Below are 20,800 nucleotides of genomic sequence, written 5' to 3' on the forward strand. Positions count from 1 at the left end.
TAGAAAGCAAAACGAGCCCATCAATTCAATCTCCCATCGTCGAAGCTGATTCATTTCCGCCCTTCTCAATCTCGTCAGTCAACGCCAAACCTTTCATTGGCTATCCGGGCGTTTGGAAGAGTCAAAGAATTGTACTTCCTTTAATAGTCCTACTTTGGTAAGTCAGCACGAGTAGCAGCTAATATATCATGCTGAGGAAGTACTGGTCAGATTATCCGTAACCTAGCTTTCAATCAACATCCCAATTAACGAAATGTCTTCAACCCCAACCTCGCCTCCTGCGGCGAAGCGCCAGAGGATCGATCCCTCTCTCGAAGCTACCTCATCGCCTTCGACATCCACTCAGCTGGTGAATGGACATTCCAACGGCAGCTCATCAGCACCTTTAGTCAGCTCGGCACCCGAACTACCTATAGCATCGACCTCGAATGCGGCACCAGATGAGAGTGATGATGACGAAGAAGAAGAACAGCAGATCAAGCATCAGGAAGAAGATGACGGAACTCATAGAGATATGTATCTTGATACGGTGAGTGTCTATGCGTTCAATAGCAAAAACACCTGCTTCCAGTGTATGGATTATGCTGATGGACTGGTCCAAACTCAGATCTCACGACAAAATCTTGATTTCGATTTCGAAAGATTATGTTCAAAATCACTTAGTAATATCAATGTGTATGCTTGTTTAGTATGTGGAAAGTACTTCCAAGGAAGGGGAAGGGGAAGTTGGGCATATCGACATGCTGTAGGTGAGAACCACAGAGTATGGTTGAATCTCAGTACAGAGAAGGTGAGTTGAGTGTCGAGCCATCCCACCGTATTGCCCCTTGTCCTGCATCGCCGTACTGACTTTGTATGCTGTTATATTCAACAGTTCTACGTTTTACCCGAAGGATATCTCGTATCAGATCCATCTCTGAACGATATCCTCCACGTCCTCAATCCTCGATACACTACAAAAGATCTCATAAAACTATCCAAAGGGAATCAGTTATCATATACATTAGGAAACCAACCTTACCGATCAGGATATATAGGTATAAACAATATAAAGAAAAATGACTACCTCAACGTAATCATTCAATTACTCTTACATATCCCACCAATCCGTAATTTCTTCTTGGATCCAAATACGCCAGAGTTAAAAGAAGAAAGGAAACCCACAGAGTTAGTTATGCGATTAGCCGTGTTGGCGAAAAGGTTGTGGAATCCCAAATTGTTTAAGTCGCAAATATCCCCTCACGAGTTTTTACAAGAAGTCAACAAAAGGTCGAATGGGAAATTCAAGACGACAGAACAAGGTGATCCGGTTGAATTCTTATCTTGGTTGATCAATACCCTTCATAGGGATTTGGGTGGAAATAAAAAGAAAAATTCAAGTATCATATATAAATCTTTCCAAGGTCAGGTTCAGATCCAAACTCAGCAGGTTATTATTCATAAAGAATATTCGAGACCGGTATTTGATATTGGAAGAGGTAAGTTTTGACCATAATGGGGCAGATTTATGGAAAAATGACTAACATGCTGATATCTCTATGTGGTATGTTAGATATCCAGACTGTCTCATCACCCTTCTTATTCCTCGCTCTTGATTTACCAGCCACGCCGCTATTCACCGATGTGAACGAGAAAAAAATTATCCCCCAAGTACCACTGTCAACCATCCTTGCCAAATTTGACGGGAAGACTACTCAGGTGAGTTAAGATTTCCATGAACATGAAAGACTTAATTCTTCAAGTTGAAGAACGTCTGCTGACTTAATCCGTTTGTGCCCTAATCAGGAATTCGGACCAACGTTGAAAAGACATCATCTTACGATGCTCCCTCCATACTTGATATTACATATCAAACGATTCACCAAGAACAATTTCGTTAGTGAACGAAATCCGACTATTGTCAATTTCCCTCTGAGAGGTGTTGACGTTAGTGATTGTGAGTCGAGTATCCCATCTTCTTTATATGCTCCTCTCGCTGATGGAAAGTTTATTGTTGTGTTTTGATGATAACGTAGATGTCGATCCTAAACCTTCTGATCCTATGCACACGCAATACGATCTTCTATCGAACGTTACGTTAGATACCACAAAGGCATCAACTGAAACGTCGGGTCTGGGGCTAGGTATAACAGCAAGTCAGAAGAAGAAGAACGGCGAGAATGAAGAGAATTCGTTAACTTGGAAAATACATATAAGAGCGGGTAAAAATCAGGACACAAATAGTTCCGCAAAGATAAAGAATGAAAATGATGGGGAGGAGGAAGAAGAAGGTGAAAAATGGATCGAGTTACAAGATCTAAGAGTAGAAAAGGTTACACCTGAGATTGTATTCTTGGGTGAAACTGTTATACAAGTTTGGGAACGAAGGGATCTGAGTAGAATGTAATTCACAGGGAGAATGATTTGGCGTAGGACATACAGTAGTAAGGCTGCAAGGCTGAATATCATAGGAAATCAATAGACAATACTTGCGTTATCCTTGAGATGTGTAAAAGGAAATATCGCAGGATGACTGAGCAAGTATGTATAATCTTATTTCCAATTGAACAAAATCAACTGATCATCGGAATCATTCATTGCAAGATATGTTATATGATGCATCCTCATCTTTGAATAATCTCCTCTACAATGATATGTAACAACAATCATTTTACACAAGTGACCTTTACCTTTACTTTTCGTCCTGCTTCTCTAATCGCTGGATCGCTTGACTGAATGGGTCCCTATATGTGTGAAGGATTAATATGAACTAGTATATATACTTTTCAGATCAGTCATACGAAGAATATACAACGGATAAAAGATGATGATATGTATGAGTATGATCGAATCCAAACCCCACACATGATTCCTGCGACAGACATGATAATGTATACACATCGAGTGAAAGTGATCAGACGTCCTTTGTCCTGTCATGTACGATAATCGAGCGAACATTTCGTTCGTACTCCGTCATTTGCCTTTAGGTTTGTAAGTTTGAACATCGCTCGGTCACACTGATCGGTCTTGTCATGCTTCTGAACCCATATATACCTGATGTTGAAAAGCGACATCTATATCTTCTCAAATGCGAAGCCCATATACAGATCTATGAAATCCAACCAATTATATTATCAGCATGTTATCTTGCCCCTTCTCCAATCCAACAGGCATACAAAGCAGCAGCTTGCACTCACTCGCCGCTTCCCATTGATCTTCATCCATCGAACTTTCACCCTGATCATTCACCACACCCATCTTACCCAACAAAGGACCAAAATCACGGGACTCTTTCTCTTCTTGAAGAATATCATGGAATGGTTTCTTGTATATCAGACGGAGTCTATATTCCATGGCGAGGCTGATCCAAATATCAGCATACGCAGCATGATCTATCTCAATAGATGGAGGAAGTTCGGGGAACAGGTTCACTTACTTGACGAAATTTTCCCAATCTACAACATATTCAGGAACGTCCTCTACCGCATCCATCAAGAAGAAACGATATTGATGTCCGTATATTCCCTTATGTTTCCTCTCTGAAAATTGGACATAATAACATGAATTACCAAATCTGAGTTCTTCGTCATCTTCAGGTAACTCATTGAGCTTTGATCTGCAGTATGAAAAAAGGAAAGAATTATGAGCTAAATCCCCTTCATACCTTTGTCTTTCTCAACTCAGACGAGGAAGATGGAAGACGTCGACTTACAATAAGAGCTCTGCATTGGGAATAGTACCAATGAATATCCCTCCTTTACGCAAATACCTCGATACGTTCTCGATCATCATTCTAACCTTCGAAGCGGATTCGAATGCATAATGCATACAGAACTGCATCGTCACATTATCGTAGAGATCTTTCTGTTGTAACTGTTCAGGTAAGATGTCGCCGAGGGGTTTCTACAAAAGTTATTTACGCATGTCAGCTAGATGTATATCTCGAGAACCAACGTTACAACTCACAGAGAAACAATCGTAAGCGAAGAAGAAACCATCAAATCGACCTTGCATCCTCTGATACCTTTCTGCAGCTTGTTGAACGGAAGTTTCAGCAAGGTCTGGGGTCGAACAAAAAATCAGCCCAAACCTTTCTTAAAAGACTATCTATGAGTCTCGTGGGGATTGAGGGACGGTACTCACCTAATCCAACATATAGCATGATTCTAGCCTGTTTCCACTTGTTTAGATCCCCACCTTTCCCACATCCTATATCCAATATCTTGCCCTGGGGTCTATGAGCGAATTTACCGATCAATACCGATTTGATCCAATTATTGAACTTTTTCAAGCCTATTATAGGCGAGAATTCTCTTCCTTCGACACCAACTTCAGGACGAGAGTTATCTACCAGCAGGGCAAAAGCGTCCAATCAGCCAATTATGTCAGATGGCAGATCTGATATGTACAAAACTACTCACAATGATCTGCTACAGCAGCATTATTTCCAACATATTGCCTTTCACTAACCTTCCTTCTCTGTACATCATGTCCATTATATTCGTCTTCGTCCCTCTCGCTAGGTCTCTTCAAGTGATTTTCCACACCGTTGCCTGTCGGTCTCCTACCTCTAGTCAGTGTACCTCCTCTAGGGAGTGCTCCGGGAGTCGCCAACGGATCATCGAACGCAGGGGGGTAAACTCCATGTCCTCCTCCGCCATATGCAGATCCAGGTGTGGGTGTGACGGAAGGATGACGTCCTATCGAAGCCCTATCATCCGCATAACTCTGTGATCTGTTATACCTCGCTGGATCATCTTCATTCTGATTCTGTTGAGGTGGGAAGTACGAAGTACCTTCTTCGTTTGGGAAACTAGATCTGGGTCCAGGTGAAGGTCCAGACCAAGATGGTAAAGGTCTTTTGGGCTTTCTCTTCCTTAAAGGGTTATTCTGCTGTGACAGACTCCTGTAATATGCCAACTCATCCGCTTCGATAGGCCTAGTCACATTGACCGGCGCACTAAGTCTATTGGGATTATAAGGTATACCTCTAACGACAGGTGAAGGGGATCGGATAGGTGTTAAGCGCGGAGCAGGATATCCAGTAGTGGAAGTTTGACTTGATCTACGAGCGGGAGTGGGGATCTGAGCATTGGGATCGGTGTATCGTCTTCCAATGGCTGAACTCGACGAAGTAGGTCTGGGTTGATCTTCTGACAATCTCCTAGTGGAAGTCGAAGGTGATATAGCCGTGGCTTGAGGATAGGGTTGATAGCCGAATGGGTGGGATGCACTGGATGCGGATCCAGGTCGAGAAGAAGTATGAGGTAATGACTGATGTTGACTCCTTGGCGAGACTGAGATAGATGGTGAACGCATAGGTAAATTCTGATAATGTCCTCCTCCAGGTGTACGTTGTTCATAACCGTACATTTCATGTGGATGTATAGGTTGCTGGGGTGGTAACATCGGTCTCTGACCTACGAGTGACGCTGTCGAATCTCGCCTGTAGATATGCGAGGGTTCACCATATTGCGGTGAATACCCTTGATCGTGACTCTGCTGTAGAGGTAAAGGTACAGAGGCTCGTTGAGGGCTCATCTGTGTCGGTGGATGAGGCGATCTCGATGTCGTTGATCTTGATCTGGGATATGCCGATGCGGGAGTAGCAGGAGTCAGAAATCCATTGGGGTCTAACATGTGTGATCTTGATCCAGGAGACGGGTTTGAGGGTGATGATCTGGGTAGAGAGGAATTGGAATTGGTCTTCGATATGGGTTGAGTAGATGTATTGTTCAACAGTCGGTGGATATGGTGTCTAGATGATCCTGCGCCTTCATCTCCTTCTTCAGGCATGGAGGATATCGAGGCTGTCCTATCGCTCCCTCTCCTCGACTCTGACGTGGGCCCATCATTTAACAGTCCTCTAAGATTACTTGGTCCAGGTCCAGATGGAGGTGGAGGAGAATACGATGACGAATGCTGAGTCAACGATGGTCTTCCCCCATTAGACATCACTTCATCCCTATCTCTGTCATACCCTCCTCCGTATCCCGATGGTGGTGTAGGGTATTTGAACGGATCATTCCTCACGACTGATGGCGAAGGTACCTCGCAGTCTCGTATAGGATCGTACACCATTGTCAGATGATCGTGGTATCAAGTGATCAGAGTAATCCAGCCTAAACAGATGGTAGATGGTCCAGAAATCAATGATGTCGTCAAGCTACCGCTCTGGTTTTGTTGTATTTGTAGTGCTGACGAGGGGTAAGGAAGGCGAGTTTGTTTACAGGTTGAAGGATCAATAAAGAGCGACAGGTCGAATTGATTTGATTTGATTTGATTTGATTTGATTGATTTGTAAAGCGTCTTAATGGAACATCTTGCCAATCGATCCAGGTCTAGAAGCGGATGCTGAAGGTGTCGAAGGTGCAGGTAGCGATGGTGGTGGTGCGATGGTGATGTTTATGTTTATGTATATGTGTGTTGTTGTGTTGAAGGTAATGTTGACGAGTCGAGGAAGAGGCGGTTTGAGATGGGGTTGTATTTGTATATATGGATTTGTATCAAATTTGCCAAAATACACTAACACACTAACACGGGCTAAACGTGGCACTTTCCACGCTAAACGGCGTTTTGTATATAACATAACACAATGGACCTCAATTGTTAGTCCCATTCCAATTCCTGCTCATCTGCATTTCATGTCATAAACCATAGAACATCATTGACATGCATAGATAATCGCAGTAGGAGTACATGAAAGCAGTCGTCCTATCTGTACAATCATCAGCCATTGTCCATCCACAAAAATGGTCTCAACGACAAACTCGGTAGCTGGACCTTCTCGAGCCCGCGGACAGGACACCTGGGTACCCACCAAATATCTAGAACCACTCCATCCGGATAATGAGGAAGTGCACGAACAAGCTGCCTATCAGGCTGCGGTGACTAGACAGGGCGGTGATGATAGGAAGAGGAAGATCAAACCTAGAAGGGCGGTGGATTACCAAGGTGGGGTGATCAAGTGGAGAATGGTAAATTTGTCCATACCTACTACTACACAACCTGGAACGATCAGGGAATGGCTAATATATCATGTGCAGTTGACGAAGATGAAAGGGATCAAGGAATATAGACCTGCGATACATCCAAACCCGTCTGATATTGTCAATGTGAGCTGGATTCCACCCTCTCCTGCAAAAGCTAGCTAACACTTGGCACCAGCTGTTACCTCCTGTCGCTCTTAGGCTGAACCCATCCACATCGATATGCGATCAATGGGTGCATACATCTATAAACAAGGAGAGATCTCCAACCAGAGTGGTACAGGTAAGCTTTTTCCTCAATGTCTTGCGATCGCATGTCGAGCGTGAGCTTATGATGATTACATATAGTGGACACCGGATGCTAGAAGGTTATTAACAGGAAACGACAAAGGTCAATTCACCTTATGGAACGGAGCTTCATTCAATTATGAATCCATCACGCAGGTGCACGACGATAGTATACGATCTTTCACTTATTCGCATAACGGTCAAGCATTGGTATCGACCGATAAATTGGGTATGATCAAGTATTTTACACCGCACCTGACGAATATACATGGGTTTCAAGGGCACAGGGAAGCATGCCATGGAGTCAGTTGGAGTCCGAATGACGAGAGGTTCGTCAGTGGTGGAGATGATGGGCTGGTCAAAATTTGGAGCTATAGAGAAGCGAGGGAGGAGAAAGTATTGAGTGGTGAGCAACTTTTCACAACTACAATAGCAAAACCTGAGAATGGCTCGGAAGTCTACGGCTTCTTCTTGGGGAAGGAGACTTGCCTCATGCTGATGAATCGCTATGAATTCCATAGGCCACGGATGGGATGTGAGATGCGTAGACTGGCATCCAACTAAAGGACTGATAGTCAGTGGAAGTAAAGATATGTTGGTGAAATTCTGGGATCCAAGAACAGGTAAAGATCTGAGTACATTGTGAGCATCTTTTCTCTCGACTGCATATGTATCTTAGATGCTGATCGTGTGCTACACCAGACATTCACACAAATCAACGATAAACACATGTGTATGGAGTCCAGAAGGACATCTGGTGGCTACAGCAGGAGGAGATGCTGTAATTAGGTTATTTGATATCCGGACGTTCAGGGAGTTGGAAGCTATGAAAGGACATACGAAGGAGATTAACTGTAGGTCTCATTCCTAAAACACTGAATACAATTGGTCGATCGCATGAGATCCTTCTTGTCCCCTCGCCTTCTCACATGCTACTATAATGCTAACATTCATCGTTGTGCCATACCGCAGGTCTAGAATGGCACCCCATCCATCATTCCTTATTCACCTCCGGTGACGCAGCAGGGACGATCAATCATTATTCCCTTACTTCGCCCACACCTTCTGAACCCATCACATCCCTAGCTTCAGCACATGAAGATTCAGTGTTTTCACTATCATATCACCCACTTGGACATCTTTTATGTTCCGGATCTAAAGATTTCACAGCTAGGTTCTGGCAGAGAGCAAGACCTGCTGGAGGACATGAGAAGGATAGGTGGCACTTAGGAGAAGAGAAAGCTATGAATGCCACACAAAGAGATTCAGGTTGGGGAGATAAAGCTACAACTACAGCTACGGATGATACGAAAGTTGATGGGAATGGTGAAATTGCTTTACCGGGATTATCAAATCTCGTCGCAGCAGTCAATGCTAAAGTCGGTGGTGGTATTGGTAATAATATACCTGAAGTGGCCTCCGCAGGATTACCTGGTTTAGGAGCGTATACGAACATTAGAGAATCTGCAACTACCACCAATCCCCTATCGATACCTCGAATGGATCAGAATGGACCCCCTTCCCAAAATACCAATATGGGAGGAATTGGAGGAGGAACAGGAAGAGGCAGAGCACCATTGCCTAGTCAGGGCGATATGCTAAGACAGAATAATATGGGTGGTGAGGGTGGACCGGGAGGATTCGATGGTAGGAGGGATAGGAATGATAATAGGAGAGGAGGTGGTGGTGGACAAGGGGGACAAGGTAGATTCGGACAGAGAGGTGGAAATGCGAATGGAAATGGGTTCAACAACGGACAAGGAGGCGGACCTGGGGGTTATGGGAATGGGCCCGGACCTGGCGGACCTGGTGGACCAGGGTTCAATCAGAATGGAGGATATGGTGCTGCACCACCACAAGGTTATGGAGCACCGCCAGCGCAAGGCCAAGGTGGGTATGGTGGACCACCTCCTCTATCTTTCGGAGCTCCAAATCCCACCCAGAATCAGAATCAGAATCAGAATTATAATGGTTATGCACCACCTGGTGGGTATAACCAGCCACCACCACAAGGACAGGGGTATGGACCACCTCAGGGATATGCTCCGCCTATCCAGAATCAATATGGACCACCTGGACAAGGATATGGTGGACCTCCACCACCTCCTCCGCAGCAGCAGCAACAACAAGGTCGTGCACCTCTACCTCAGGGATACCCACAACATGGCTTTGATGGCAGGGGAAATAATGGGTGGAGGGGAACAAATGAGACGAGTTAAACATGTTTGTGAATACTATAATTGTGGTGATAGATATACTCAATATGTCATTTGTATTAAGTTAAACATAAACATAAATGCATGATCTACCAAAAGGAAAGGACAGGAGATAATGTGTACAACAATGATTTTATACGGAGTGATTCTTCTGGCATTCGTAATCGAGCCTATGCGGCACCTCTTCTCCAATTAAATAATTTCGTCTTGCAAGGAACCTGAGATATGATGACTTATTATCGTCCCACTTCATGTTCTGCCAATAACATATTTGGTATACCATTTGAAATGGGGTATACGTGTCCGCACCCTCGACAAGTCATATTACCTTCTTCTACGTGGAGCTGAGAATCACACAGAGTCGATCAGTACAACGGGAACAAACTCAAACACGATACATTATAATTCGAGTCTAAGAGTGATGGTAGGTTTCTGAGGGAGAATTTAGACGACGACTCACCTCCATCAAGACATGATGTAAAGCTTTCAGCTGATCATCCGTCCATTGATCTGGCATCTGTTCAGGTAAGCTTTCGTCGCCGAGCTGTGAGATACAAATACAAGATCAGCAAGATTATTCGTTGATATCTCTTCAACCCTTCGTCTCCTTCTCAACTTTCTTGCCCTTAACATACATCATCATTCCAGAATCATATAATCAAATTCCAAACGATCCATCCATCCTGTCCTCTTGATACCCGTACGTTTCAACTTGATATGAATAAAATGAATCGCAACGTAACGTTCACTCACAGATCTAGCGGTATCTACCAAAGCTGACCAATCCAACTTGGGTAAGAACCTCTGTATGAATTCCAAGTTCTCAGGTGCAGGTCGGATGACAAGTTCAACTTCGGAGAATGATAGTGGGAAGTTGTCTTTCGTGCAGTTTTCTACATTGACGATATACATCGAGTATTCGTCAGGAAATTATCGACAATGTACAGTGATGGATATGATTGGTAGGGTAGGGAAGGAACGATCAGAGGTATAGATCAGCCATCGTTTGATCCTTCATGTGATTACCGTTTGACAGTTGAGGAAAGAGGGATTGAATATACTTACTGACGTGACATGCCAACATATTGTGAGTTATCAGCCTGACCATTCCGAGAGATTCCCTTCGGTTCCTCTGTCTGATCCTATGTGCGGTGATGTGATGATGTGGGGGTTAGATTGCGGTGGGGTTGTTAAATGATATATACCTAGAGCTGCAACATCAACACCAACATCAACATCGTATCTTAACCCTAATCACTGCTTGAGTTTCCAACTTTTTCAGCGAAGACGGGATCAAATGACACCTATCTCAGCTGGTCTGCACGTGGGTGGTGGACATCTGACGCCACAAACAATCCATAGTCAATTGGTAGATGCAAAACACCGTATAACTCCGAATTACAACGAAAAAATCCTCTGATCCACCAAGCAACCACATCCAAAATCGTCAACTTCATTGTTTTTATCTCTCTTTTCCTTCTCCTCAAGCAGTCACCGCTATCTACTCCCTATACAACCCTATCACAGTAGACAAGTCGCTGTTTAACGACACCTCCAACCAAAAAAAAATCAATCAAATGGCTGAATACAAGGACGATCTCGAAAAGACCGGTGGTGCCGGTGCCGCCAAGATCCACAAGATCAGAATCACCTTGACCTCAAGGAACGTTAAGCCTTTGGAGAAATGTGAGTGTTTGAGTCTGGAGGATTGAGTCCGATTGCAGTGAGAAAAGGACAGTGAGGGAAACCATGTTAGCAAATATATGTAAATATAGAGATTTGTGGAATGGTTTTGCGAATGAATGGAGATCACAAGGCCAATCAATCAAAGAAGGACAAATTGCTGATTCTTGTCCATAAACACAGTCTCCACCGACCTCGTTAACAGAGCCAAGGACAGAGATCTCAAAGTTAAAGGTCCCGTCAGACTTCCTACCAAGGTCTTGAAGCACACCACCAGAAAATCGTAAGTTATCAACAGTGGTCCTACCTATTCTTACCATCTCGATCAACTTGCTGATCTGTTTTGATCTGTATGATAGCCCCTGTGGTGAAGGTTCCAAGACTTGGGATCGATACGAGATGAGAATCCACAAGAGATTGATCGACTTGAACTCCTCTGCTGATGTTGTCAAGCAAATCGTGAGTTTGTCCATCCATCCAATAACATCCAGTCCCGTCGTATACCATGCATCATGCTAATGAATATGTTGCTTTGCATACACAGACTTCCATCTCCCTCGAACCAGGAGTCGAAGTTGAGGTCACCATCGCTGCTTAAGCTTTGGTAGTCCAACCGAGCTTGTAGTGTATGTGTATTTAGGAACAATTCGTCGATAAATGCATACTACATCCTCTCTTTAAACGTAGACAACCTGATGTTGTCGGTCGCATACATACTGATACTTCATTCATACTTAAACGACGCACCGGGGGGCTACTCTGAATGGACTGTTGATGCAATGGATTTATTTTATCGATTGTAAGAGTATAAGTGATCAAAACTAATTCAACGACATCTTCAACGAATCGGTATATCGTGTGTGCATCTAGGCATTATCTTATCATCCAGTTCTACAACGATATACAATTGTCCATTCTTTTCGCGCGCTATATGAATCCTGATCTATCACAAGCTATCTAAACTCCATTTTCCCTCCTACTCCTTGAGCAAATTCAATAACCTATCAACCCTCTCCGCCTCTCTCAGCCCACTAACGATTGCTCCCGCTACCGATCCCCTGTGTTCCATCTCGGTGTGTTCACCCGCGAAACCCAATCTTCCTTTCCAAACCGGTCTGCCCAATTCTTTGAAATCCATCGGACTCCTCTCATCATTCTCACTGACAATCGTAGGAGTCGTAGTGGCTCCAAGGGAATATTCATCTTTTAACCAATCCGTCAATTCTCCTTCTACAGGTTCATTCACTTGGTCTTTAGGTTGTAATCTTTTGACTAAAAACTCGTGGAATGCCTTGACGACTTCTTCTTTAGGATGTTCCAATAATAACTTTGCTGGAGTTTCTGAAAGGTAGGTGAGTAAGATTGGTTGAGGTGTAGAGAGTGTACTGGATTTGGAAGCGAAATTCGCTGTTACCAATGATGAACCATTGAATATATCTTCCAAACTTGATGATTTGCCTAACTGATTTGGGTTGGAGGTAGGTAAGAAAGTGTATGATCCGACTTCGGTTGAATTGGGCCACCAAGCTTTATCGTATTTGACCAACAACTTCTCCAACGTACCTACGTTGGTACCCTTGATTATCGATTGGAGTTTAGGTGATAATTCAGGTTGGACGAACGATGAAGGTAAAGTCTTCAATACTGCCAATGGTATAGTGGAAATTACAGTTTTACCTTCGTATTTCTCACCATTGGCTGTGTTTATTTCTACACCATTGGAAGTATCTTTGATAGATTGTACTTTTTGATTAAGCTTGATATCGACTTTACCAGACTTCAACACTTTCTCAACGAATGATTGGTATCCACCTTCGGGAGCTGCGTCGGAACCTGCGAACGAAGTTGTACTTTCCCATCCTGACCACTTCAACGATACTTTTTCCAACTTCAATCCCAAGGGAATCTCCAACGTTCGAGCTAAACCTTCCGCGAGGGATTGGTCGACGGAGGAGGTAGAATTGGAGGTTGGTTCTGAAGGGTTGGCAGGTGATGTGGAATCGACGGTGTTTGTCGATGGGTCTGAAGAGTATTTGGAGTCCGATTTGAACAAGGGTGATGACGAGGATAAGAGAGCTGACGCTAAAGAGGTGGTAGAGGCAGGTGAGGGATGAGGGAGCTTGAAAGCTTCTTGAGCGGAAGAGAGAGATGAGCGTAAAGAGGCTGCTTGTGATGATGAGAGTGGACCTACATCATATCCGAAACAATCAGCTTCCAATTCTATGTAAACACCCAGACAGTGCCAATAGTCATGACAAACCCACCATCGGGACCGTAGACCAACCCTTCAGCAGGCTGAGGTAACATCGCATTGATCCCCAAATCATTTGCCAATCCTTTAGCGGGGTTACCTTCTTTGTAGCCATGGATCCAGCTACATCCCAGATCAATAGTGTTTTTATCGTTATCGCTCCATGTTCTAGCCCTACCGCCGATCCTATCTCTAGCTTCCAGTACCAACACCGAATGACCCTTTGAGGTGAGCTCCTTGGCTGCGATGGCTCCTGACCATCCTGCTCCGATGATGATGGTATCGTATGTTTTGTTTGACATGCTGCGTGTACTGATATATCTGCTCAGGAATGACAAAGAATGAGGTTTTAGCATTCTTCTGGTACACGTAGAAAAAAGAGGGTGTATAACATATGTGGGAGATTCGGTGAGGTGAGAGAGAGAGAGAGAGAGAGGAGGAATAATCCCCATGTACCGGACCGGTTCTCGGCGTGATGACGGTGAATATGGTGCCACACTCGGTGAATGGGAAGTGAGTGATATAATTCCGGATTAGCATGGGTTTATACTCATATCCTATGAGATGACCCTGAGTTTACGGTTTATTCTTTACTCGTGCTCATGCTCATGCTCATGCTCGGCATCATCCTCATCGTCGTTGTACTCACCAGTCCCACCCTACCTCATACCCCACACAGCCACCTGTAGACATACCTCACGACCCCAAGGTCCAAGGTCAGTTCTGCTGACTGCTCAGGCGGCCTAGTATATGTCAACGTCAAGCACAGAGCAATCCCTCCGAGAAGATACAGCACTTTGCTCTCGCCACTGCTCATTGCACCCAACGACCATCAGCTGTTTTTACCCTTAAAACGAACTCCGGATAGTCGCGACAGTTCCAACCTTTTTTCGGATTTGGGATTTCGATTTCGTCACAACAAACATTACGAGCAGCGTTGCAACCGGTCATTATCACAAGTCAGCCTGCACTCAGCATTGCGTACCACATTCATACACCATCGGTCATAGATCACACGTAGATCGGTCCGAATAACTAGTGGACAACGAATACAGACAGGTCGATATATTTGCACAGGCAACACGCGACTTTGTGACGTTTGTTGTTGTTATATTCCTACAGACCTCCACTCCCGGCGTATCCATCAACCGTTATCACCAATAACATCAACAACCATCAAAAGACAGAGGAGATCAAGGTTAGGATCGTATCAACCGACATCAAGGGAGGAGTAAGCAAAGCATATACACTCCTCCCCTTGTCGATCTTCTTCCCACCCCTCCCCACCCACACGATCAGTAGGACGTCAACGTCAAGATGACGGTCACTCAGAGGAGAGTCAGGACTGATGCCCAGTCGGATGAGAGGCCAGGTGAGCTGCGTGCTGGATCGTAATCGATGATTATCAGCTAACATGGATGGTCAGTAACGGAGCCAGGTATCAAATATACTTGTGATTTCTGTGAGTTACTCTTCTCTCACAAGCTCATCACGAAGCTCGATTCTCTCCTTTATATCTTCTTCCCTTTTCTTCTTATGACCCCTCGCTAACATGGACGTTCCCTTTAGGTCACGTCGATATCACTCACACGGTCCGTATAAAATGTGCGATGAAAGAATGTGAGGAAGTAGACCTATGTCCCAGTTGTTTTTGCGAGGGCAAAGAAGGCCTGCGGCACAAGGCATGGCATGATTATAAAGTAGTGGTGAGTGAATTATCCTTCTACCCTTTGCTGTCTCATCTGAGAGGTATGCTAATCCCGTTCAAAATTCGATAGGAACAACACTCTCAACCTATATTCACGCCTGATTGGGGAGCAGACGAAGAGCTCTTGCTGGTATCCGGACTGATATCGAACGGTTTGGGAAATTGGTTGGAAGTAGCTCAGCATGTAGGGACGAGGACAAAAGAGGAATGTGAGAAACACTATCTGGAAGTGTATCTCGGTGTAGGGATGGATGGGAAGCATTTGAAAGAGGAAGGAGAAGTCAAGAATGAGATGAAAGTTGATGATGATGGAGACGAGAACAGGAAGAGGCGGAGACCTTTTATGCCTGTAAGTAGACACGACAAGCTTTACGAGTGTGAATCTGACTAAAGTCGTTGAATAGCCGATGGATAAGACGTTCGAAGTAGACCCCGACGAGTTCCAATCTAGGAAGAAAGCTAGGATAGAGGAGATGCGCAAACCTCATGGTGAGTGCACATAATGTTGATACTTGCATGGGAGCGTTGAATTGACATTCTGATTTCGTATATAGCGCTACCGCCACCCAACGCTGCCCCTTTGGTATCTGCCCCGACAAATCACGAAGTAGCTGGATTTATGCCTGGACGATTAGAATTCGAGCACGAAGTGGAGAACGAAGCCGAGATGGCCGTCAAGGATATGGAGTTTGGCCTGGTATACAAATACGGTGGTGATGCTCAACCAGAAGCTAAAGTTACCGGACCACCTGAAGAAGAAGGGGAAGAAGACGATGAAGACGATGATGAAGACAAGAGAAATAAACGGAAAACAGAGGATGACGAAGGAGATGTCAAGGTGAAACCTGATCCTGATTTTGAAGATCAACCTGTTGCCGGACCATCGACGTCTTCGCCGTCTAAAGGTAAAGGGAAAGCCAAGGGACCGCCTTTACCTGAAATCGAAGATGAAGATGAGCTAGAAGTAAAATTGGCAATGCTGGATATATACTTTTCGAAGTTGGATAAGAGGATGGATGCGAAGGAAGTCTTGTTCGATAGGGGTCTGACGGAGCATAAGAAGGTGAGTGTCAGACCAGCAAACAGTCATGAGATGGCAGACCACTGTACTGGATTGGAGATGTCTGCTGACGAGTACTTTGATTGCAGATCCAAGCAGCTGAACGTAAACGACCGAAAGAAGAGCGAGATTTGATACAGCGATACAAAGTGTTCGCGAAGTTTCAGACGGCTCAGGATTTTGAAGTGTTCATTGAAGGTCTTATATGTGAGTTGTTGAAGACCTCGTTGTTTCGATACATCAGCTGACAGGACAATGCGTAGATGAACAAAATCTCAGAAAGAGAATAACAGAACTGCAAGAGTATCGACGTATGGGTATCACGACCAACGCTGAAGCTGAGGCTTATGATAATGCCAAAGCTGCTAGGGTGAGCCAATCGTTCATTGAATTTGTGGACCAGCTGACGCAATCTCACTTTCTGCAGGCCGGATACAGACCACTCGTACAGCGCGATCGACCCGAGGTGACTGTTTCAGGAGCACGTATAAATGCGGGACAACATCGTTTCCTACATGGTGGGATGGGTACACCTCCTCCTGGATTGGACCCTAAGAGCAGGGAGCCTACGCCAAGAGCTTTGCCTATGAGTGTAGGAAGGAAACCTCGTGAGTCTATATTACCAACCTACCATGGTCGAAGTGGAATCTGACTGATAAATTGATTTGTAGCTGCACCACTCAATCTCGCCAATGCGGCTTCCCTCGACCTCTTATCATCAGACGAACAACTCCTCTGCTCTTCTCTCCGTGTCCTACCCAAACCTTACCTAACCATCAAAGAATTATACATCCGTGAGAATGCTAGACGGAATGGATGCCTGAAGAGAAGGGATGCAAGGAGGATGTTGAAGATCGACGTCAATAAATCAGGCAAGATATTTGACTTCTTAGTTGACCACGGGATCTTGGTCTTGAAGTATGATATTCACGCGAACCCGAATGGGAAACACCAACAGATAATAGATGGGTTGTATAACGGTCCGAAATCGACATTTGAAAATATCGATATCAATGTTAACGGGATGGTGGGGTCGATGATGGTCGATGAGATTAGATTGAATGGAAGTTGAGGGGACTTCTGGAAGGGAACGGATGAGGTATCTTCCTTGTGAGGTGGTAACGAAAGAACGCATCTTGTAGATAGGGATCATCTGTTGAAGGAATTTAGCAGAGAAGTTCAAGGGGAACAATTTTTGAGGGACAGAGAATTTGCGAGACAAACTATCTTCCAGGGTTATCTGTCCTTTTTTTGTAGATAAGACAATATCAGAGCACAATATAACAGTTCGTGCAAACACAGATATTTATAGAGTACAACGTGAAGTAGTCAAAGATAATAAATCAATTTAGGTTGTATGCATCTAAACCATATGTGATATATCATTATTCAACTGTAGATCAACCGACTCGAATGTCCAACAGGTTCAATCTGTTTTATTCAACTTTTCATCCTTCCTATCCAGATTTCCGTCTCACCCTGATCTACCTCTGCACCCACAACTTTATCTACCAAGGTCATCTTGATACCATTCTCGTTCAACATCTTCCAGAGATCCCTCTCAGCCGGATCACGTTGCTTGTACGCTAATGCCATAATTGGGATTCTATCGGAAGATGGAGCAAGGAGGGAAATGAGGGTTTGGAGAAGTGAGGGGAAAGCTGAAGTATTATAAGTCACGTCTGCGGCGCTACATCAAACAAACCAACGTAAACCGAATGATCAGAATGGAGTACGATCATAAGTGTATAACACAATTAGGTCGAGTGCACACTTACATTATCAGTTCTGGTAGATGATCATCCACTGATACCCATGAACGTAAAGGTTTGTCCCAATCCAGTAAATCCGCTCTGACATTTACGTTGTTATCGTTGGAATTCAAAATTGTATCGATACAGTTGAATTCGAGATTCTCATTCATAAGGGGTATGGCCGTATCTACTCAATTTATCAGTTCAGCATTCTTGGGTATTTAAAGGACTAGGCGGGAAAGACATACCTAAATCAGTAGCTATTATATTCCGTTTCACCTCAGGTAAATATCGTTTGACAGCTAGTGATAATGCTATGGAAACCAGACCTGTCCCACTTCCTATTCAGTATGACAAAAGAGATCAGCGGTAAAATATTGAGCTTTGAGGTGTAGGAGTGATGACATACCCAATTCCAGTATATCCAAATCCTCTTGTCTCCTCAACAGATCAAATACTTCGTTGACTAGCTCATCAGGATGAGAAGTAGATTCGTTCCCTGTAGGATAAGGCAGGTATTTCCAGAACCATGATGATAATGCTAAACCTGAATCCCAGATTTTCTATTTACGAATATACGTGCATTAGCTTTAGTTACATTCGGCGAATGGATCAATACCAGTGAAAGCTTACTTTGTCCAAATCGAAACTAGTCTGCTCAATTATCCTCAACATCTCCTCCCTTCTTTCTCCTTCTTCTCCGTCTTCCTGGGTTTGTAGGGGTAAAGTAAACTCTCGAGTGATTCTACCTTGTTTCGGTCCATCGTCTTTCTCCTTTCCTTTTCCTTTTTTACTCTCTTTCTGCTTGCCTTTACCATTCTTGGATGACCCATTGACACTTCTCACAACACCCTTGTTCGATAACTCGGAACGAACGATATCGATACCCTCGCTCCATACACCTATTACTCCCACATCATCCTCACATAGCGACATCAAGCTACATGAAGGGTGTCTGGAAGCAGACGTAGAGGATGAAGGGGAGAATAAACCTAATCGCCATGATTCGCCTATCTGCACACCCTCGGGTAGAGGTACAGATATAGGTTTGTAGGTGCTTTGAGGAGGGATGAATGTAGTCAGTTCTCTCGGGGAGGTAGGAGGCGATAGGGAGGGCGTAAGTCGTTGCCAGATGTATTGAAGCGATGTTGGATCATAGCGTAATCTGCAGAAGTGACACCCATCGTCAGCCATCGACTCTGTAAGTCTTGTTCTCATGAAAGCAGACCACTCACTTACTCTGTTCTGAGGTCGTTGGCTACCTGAGGTGTTATTGTGATTTCTTTGGTGGAGGGTGTGATTGACACGGGAGGTGGTCGTAGAAAAGAGATGTACCAGTACATCGTGAGTACCTGAATGATCCGGATATCTGAGCTTCCCTCTGAGCTCGAGTTTGATGAATATTTACCGTGCAGAAGGTTATGTTAGCAGATGTGAAGTGAAGAGCAAAACAACATATCACAAAATCCAAAAATCACAAAATCAGCCAAAACCTCGGTTGTCTTTCGATCAAAAACAACCGAACTCGAACTCAATCACTCTTCCTTTTCAGTTTTATCTCATCTCCTTTTCCAGACATGATATGATGGACCGATGCCTCTGGTAGAGTACGATTCGTCTTCTGCGTCAGAATCAGAGCATGAAGATCAACAGTCTAAGAAAAATGGCATCATCGAAGATTCAAAGGTGAAACGTCTAGCAAAGGAAGTAGCTTCGACTCGTCCTTCGAAAAGGTAAATCCAAGTCGTTTCTATTCTATGACCCCCATGAGCTTCTGCTGATATGGCATGTCGCGGAACATAGACTAAAAAAGCTACCTTCTCTCCCTGATGCTTTTGAGACAGGTATGTTCAGCTTCACCCATATGTGCATTTGGCTCTAGCTGACTCAGAAGACAATTATATAGCGCCAAAAGACGACCGATCGCTACATCAAGGTCGACGACGTACTCGACCATACGTAGATGGGGATTACAATGCTCACGTCTACTTATCTCGTGAGCTCTTCAACCTATTCCTTTGGTGCGAAGGCTCATGGAAGTGATAGTCAAATCATCATCTGGTTTTCGAGCGGTACTAGAAGGAATACTAAGAAGTATTCAAGATGAACTACCGAATCATACGATTCATTCCCTCTTGTCCTCTTTACATATCTCCCTGACCCATCCATTACCTCTTCGAAGAGATCAGATCTTACCGTTCCGCAATTCCCTGGCTGGCCGATTGAAGACAGTGCACAAGTTCAAGTTGAGCTTCGCAAGTGAGATGAAAATCTATTATAATCGCCTTAGTGGGGGTGAAGAAGGAAATGGAGGAAGAGCATTTGTAGCTCTTCGGGTAGGAGCTGGTGCAAATGAAGTGAGTCAGCTTGAAGATCACAGAAAGTGTTCGAGATTAGCTGATGGATGATGGAGCATTTCTAGATCGAGGGGATACTCGATAAAGCGATTCATCCTTTATTGGATATCCATCATTTACCGAAATATCATGAAGATCCAGAATTTCATACTTCCTTCGGATGGACATTGCTCAATCAGAAAGAGGACGAAGCCGATGGAGAGGTCAAAGGGGAAGATACACCTGGTCTTCTTTCTGATCGTATCACAAAAATTCAGAATACTTCAGACTCATCGAGCGTATCAAATTTCCAGCACACGCCATTCTCAAGCGATCTCATCGACCCTATCAATACCAAATATCAAGATGCTATATTACAGAAACAACCTAAAGGCGGCTGGGAAGTCGATAACGTATATCTCAAAGTATCTAAAGAAGTGCATGTGCTAGGTCTAGGTCCAAATAAAATGTTGTAATTATGCATAATACATAATGACATATCCTAATCAAGAGCACATATGTAAAATGCTATGAAT

General features: G+C 44.1%; 9 protein-coding genes across 9 annotated transcripts; 5 read left to right on the forward strand and 4 right to left on the reverse strand.

Moving 5' to 3' along the window:
- Nucleotides 1-253: 253 nt before the first annotated feature.
- I203_101232 (uncharacterized protein) lies at nucleotides 254-2,386 on the forward strand (the record flags this gene model as incomplete). Its single annotated transcript, XM_019146185.1, has 6 exons — nucleotides 254-529; nucleotides 608-790; nucleotides 875-1,478; nucleotides 1,553-1,698; nucleotides 1,786-1,936; nucleotides 2,016-2,386. The coding sequence occupies 6 exons, from the start codon at nucleotides 254-256 to the stop codon at nucleotides 2,384-2,386; spliced, it is 1,731 nt and encodes a 576-aa protein (XP_019004744.1).
- A 667-nt stretch (nucleotides 2,387-3,053) lies between these two features.
- Nucleotides 3,054-6,060, reverse strand: I203_101233 (uncharacterized protein; the record flags this gene model as incomplete). The annotated part of the gene is made up of 7 exons (XM_019146186.1): nucleotides 3,054-3,088; nucleotides 3,177-3,340; nucleotides 3,416-3,595; nucleotides 3,692-3,882; nucleotides 3,946-4,040; nucleotides 4,123-4,326; nucleotides 4,401-6,060. The coding sequence occupies 7 exons, from the start codon at nucleotides 6,058-6,060 to the stop codon at nucleotides 3,054-3,056; spliced, it is 2,529 nt and encodes an 842-aa protein (XP_019004745.1).
- Nucleotides 6,061-6,731: 671 nt separating this feature from the next.
- I203_101234 (uncharacterized protein) lies at nucleotides 6,732-9,475 on the forward strand (the record flags this gene model as incomplete). Its single annotated transcript, XM_019146187.1, has 7 exons — nucleotides 6,732-6,956; nucleotides 7,026-7,094; nucleotides 7,147-7,251; nucleotides 7,317-7,662; nucleotides 7,778-7,898; nucleotides 7,959-8,110; nucleotides 8,229-9,475. The coding sequence occupies 7 exons, from the start codon at nucleotides 6,732-6,734 to the stop codon at nucleotides 9,473-9,475; spliced, it is 2,265 nt and encodes a 754-aa protein (XP_019004746.1).
- A 233-nt stretch (nucleotides 9,476-9,708) lies between these two features.
- On the reverse strand, nucleotides 9,709-10,580 carry I203_101235 (uncharacterized protein; the record flags this gene model as incomplete). The annotated part of the gene is made up of 4 exons (XM_019146188.2): nucleotides 9,709-9,816; nucleotides 9,933-10,016; nucleotides 10,226-10,365; nucleotides 10,538-10,580. The coding sequence occupies 4 exons, from the start codon at nucleotides 10,578-10,580 to the stop codon at nucleotides 9,709-9,711; spliced, it is 375 nt and encodes a 124-aa protein (XP_019004747.2).
- Nucleotides 10,581-11,049: 469 nt separating this feature from the next.
- I203_101236 (40S ribosomal protein uS10) lies at nucleotides 11,050-11,753 on the forward strand (the record flags this gene model as incomplete). Its single annotated transcript, XM_019146189.1, has 4 exons — nucleotides 11,050-11,158; nucleotides 11,339-11,438; nucleotides 11,515-11,614; nucleotides 11,700-11,753. The coding sequence occupies 4 exons, from the start codon at nucleotides 11,050-11,052 to the stop codon at nucleotides 11,751-11,753; spliced, it is 363 nt and encodes a 120-aa protein (XP_019004748.1).
- Nucleotides 11,754-12,131: 378 nt separating this feature from the next.
- I203_101237 (uncharacterized protein) lies at nucleotides 12,132-13,708 on the reverse strand (the record flags this gene model as incomplete). The annotated part of the gene is made up of 2 exons (XM_019146190.1): nucleotides 12,132-13,342; nucleotides 13,420-13,708. The coding sequence occupies 2 exons, from the start codon at nucleotides 13,706-13,708 to the stop codon at nucleotides 12,132-12,134; spliced, it is 1,500 nt and encodes a 499-aa protein (XP_019004749.1).
- A 1,015-nt stretch (nucleotides 13,709-14,723) lies between these two features.
- Nucleotides 14,724-17,246, forward strand: I203_101238 (uncharacterized protein; the record flags this gene model as incomplete). Its single annotated transcript, XM_019146191.1, has 10 exons — nucleotides 14,724-14,778; nucleotides 14,833-14,868; nucleotides 14,976-15,112; nucleotides 15,185-15,463; nucleotides 15,519-15,603; nucleotides 15,669-16,177; nucleotides 16,264-16,381; nucleotides 16,438-16,544; nucleotides 16,602-16,782; nucleotides 16,846-17,246. 10 exons carry the CDS (start codon nucleotides 14,724-14,726, stop codon nucleotides 17,244-17,246), a joined length of 1,908 nt encoding a protein of 635 aa, XP_019004750.1.
- Nucleotides 17,247-17,614: 368 nt separating this feature from the next.
- Nucleotides 17,615-19,271, reverse strand: I203_101239 (uncharacterized protein; the record flags this gene model as incomplete). Its single annotated transcript, XM_065516845.1, has 6 exons — nucleotides 17,615-17,864; nucleotides 17,953-18,115; nucleotides 18,177-18,269; nucleotides 18,338-18,491; nucleotides 18,562-19,093; nucleotides 19,168-19,271. 6 exons carry the CDS (start codon nucleotides 19,269-19,271, stop codon nucleotides 17,615-17,617), a joined length of 1,296 nt encoding a protein of 431 aa, XP_065373663.1.
- Nucleotides 19,272-19,521: 250 nt separating this feature from the next.
- On the forward strand, nucleotides 19,522-20,740 carry I203_101240 (uncharacterized protein; the record flags this gene model as incomplete). The annotated part of the gene is made up of 5 exons (XM_019146193.1): nucleotides 19,522-19,661; nucleotides 19,732-19,772; nucleotides 19,835-19,924; nucleotides 19,975-20,285; nucleotides 20,351-20,740. The coding sequence occupies 5 exons, from the start codon at nucleotides 19,522-19,524 to the stop codon at nucleotides 20,738-20,740; spliced, it is 972 nt and encodes a 323-aa protein (XP_019004752.1).
- Nucleotides 20,741-20,800: the final 60 nt, after the last annotated feature.

The sequence above is a fragment of the Kwoniella mangroviensis genome (assembly GCF_000507465.2).
Source record: "Kwoniella mangroviensis CBS 8507 chromosome 1 map unlocalized Ctg01, whole genome shotgun sequence".
Lineage (NCBI taxonomy): Eukaryota > Fungi > Basidiomycota > Tremellomycetes > Tremellales > Cryptococcaceae > Kwoniella > Kwoniella mangrovensis.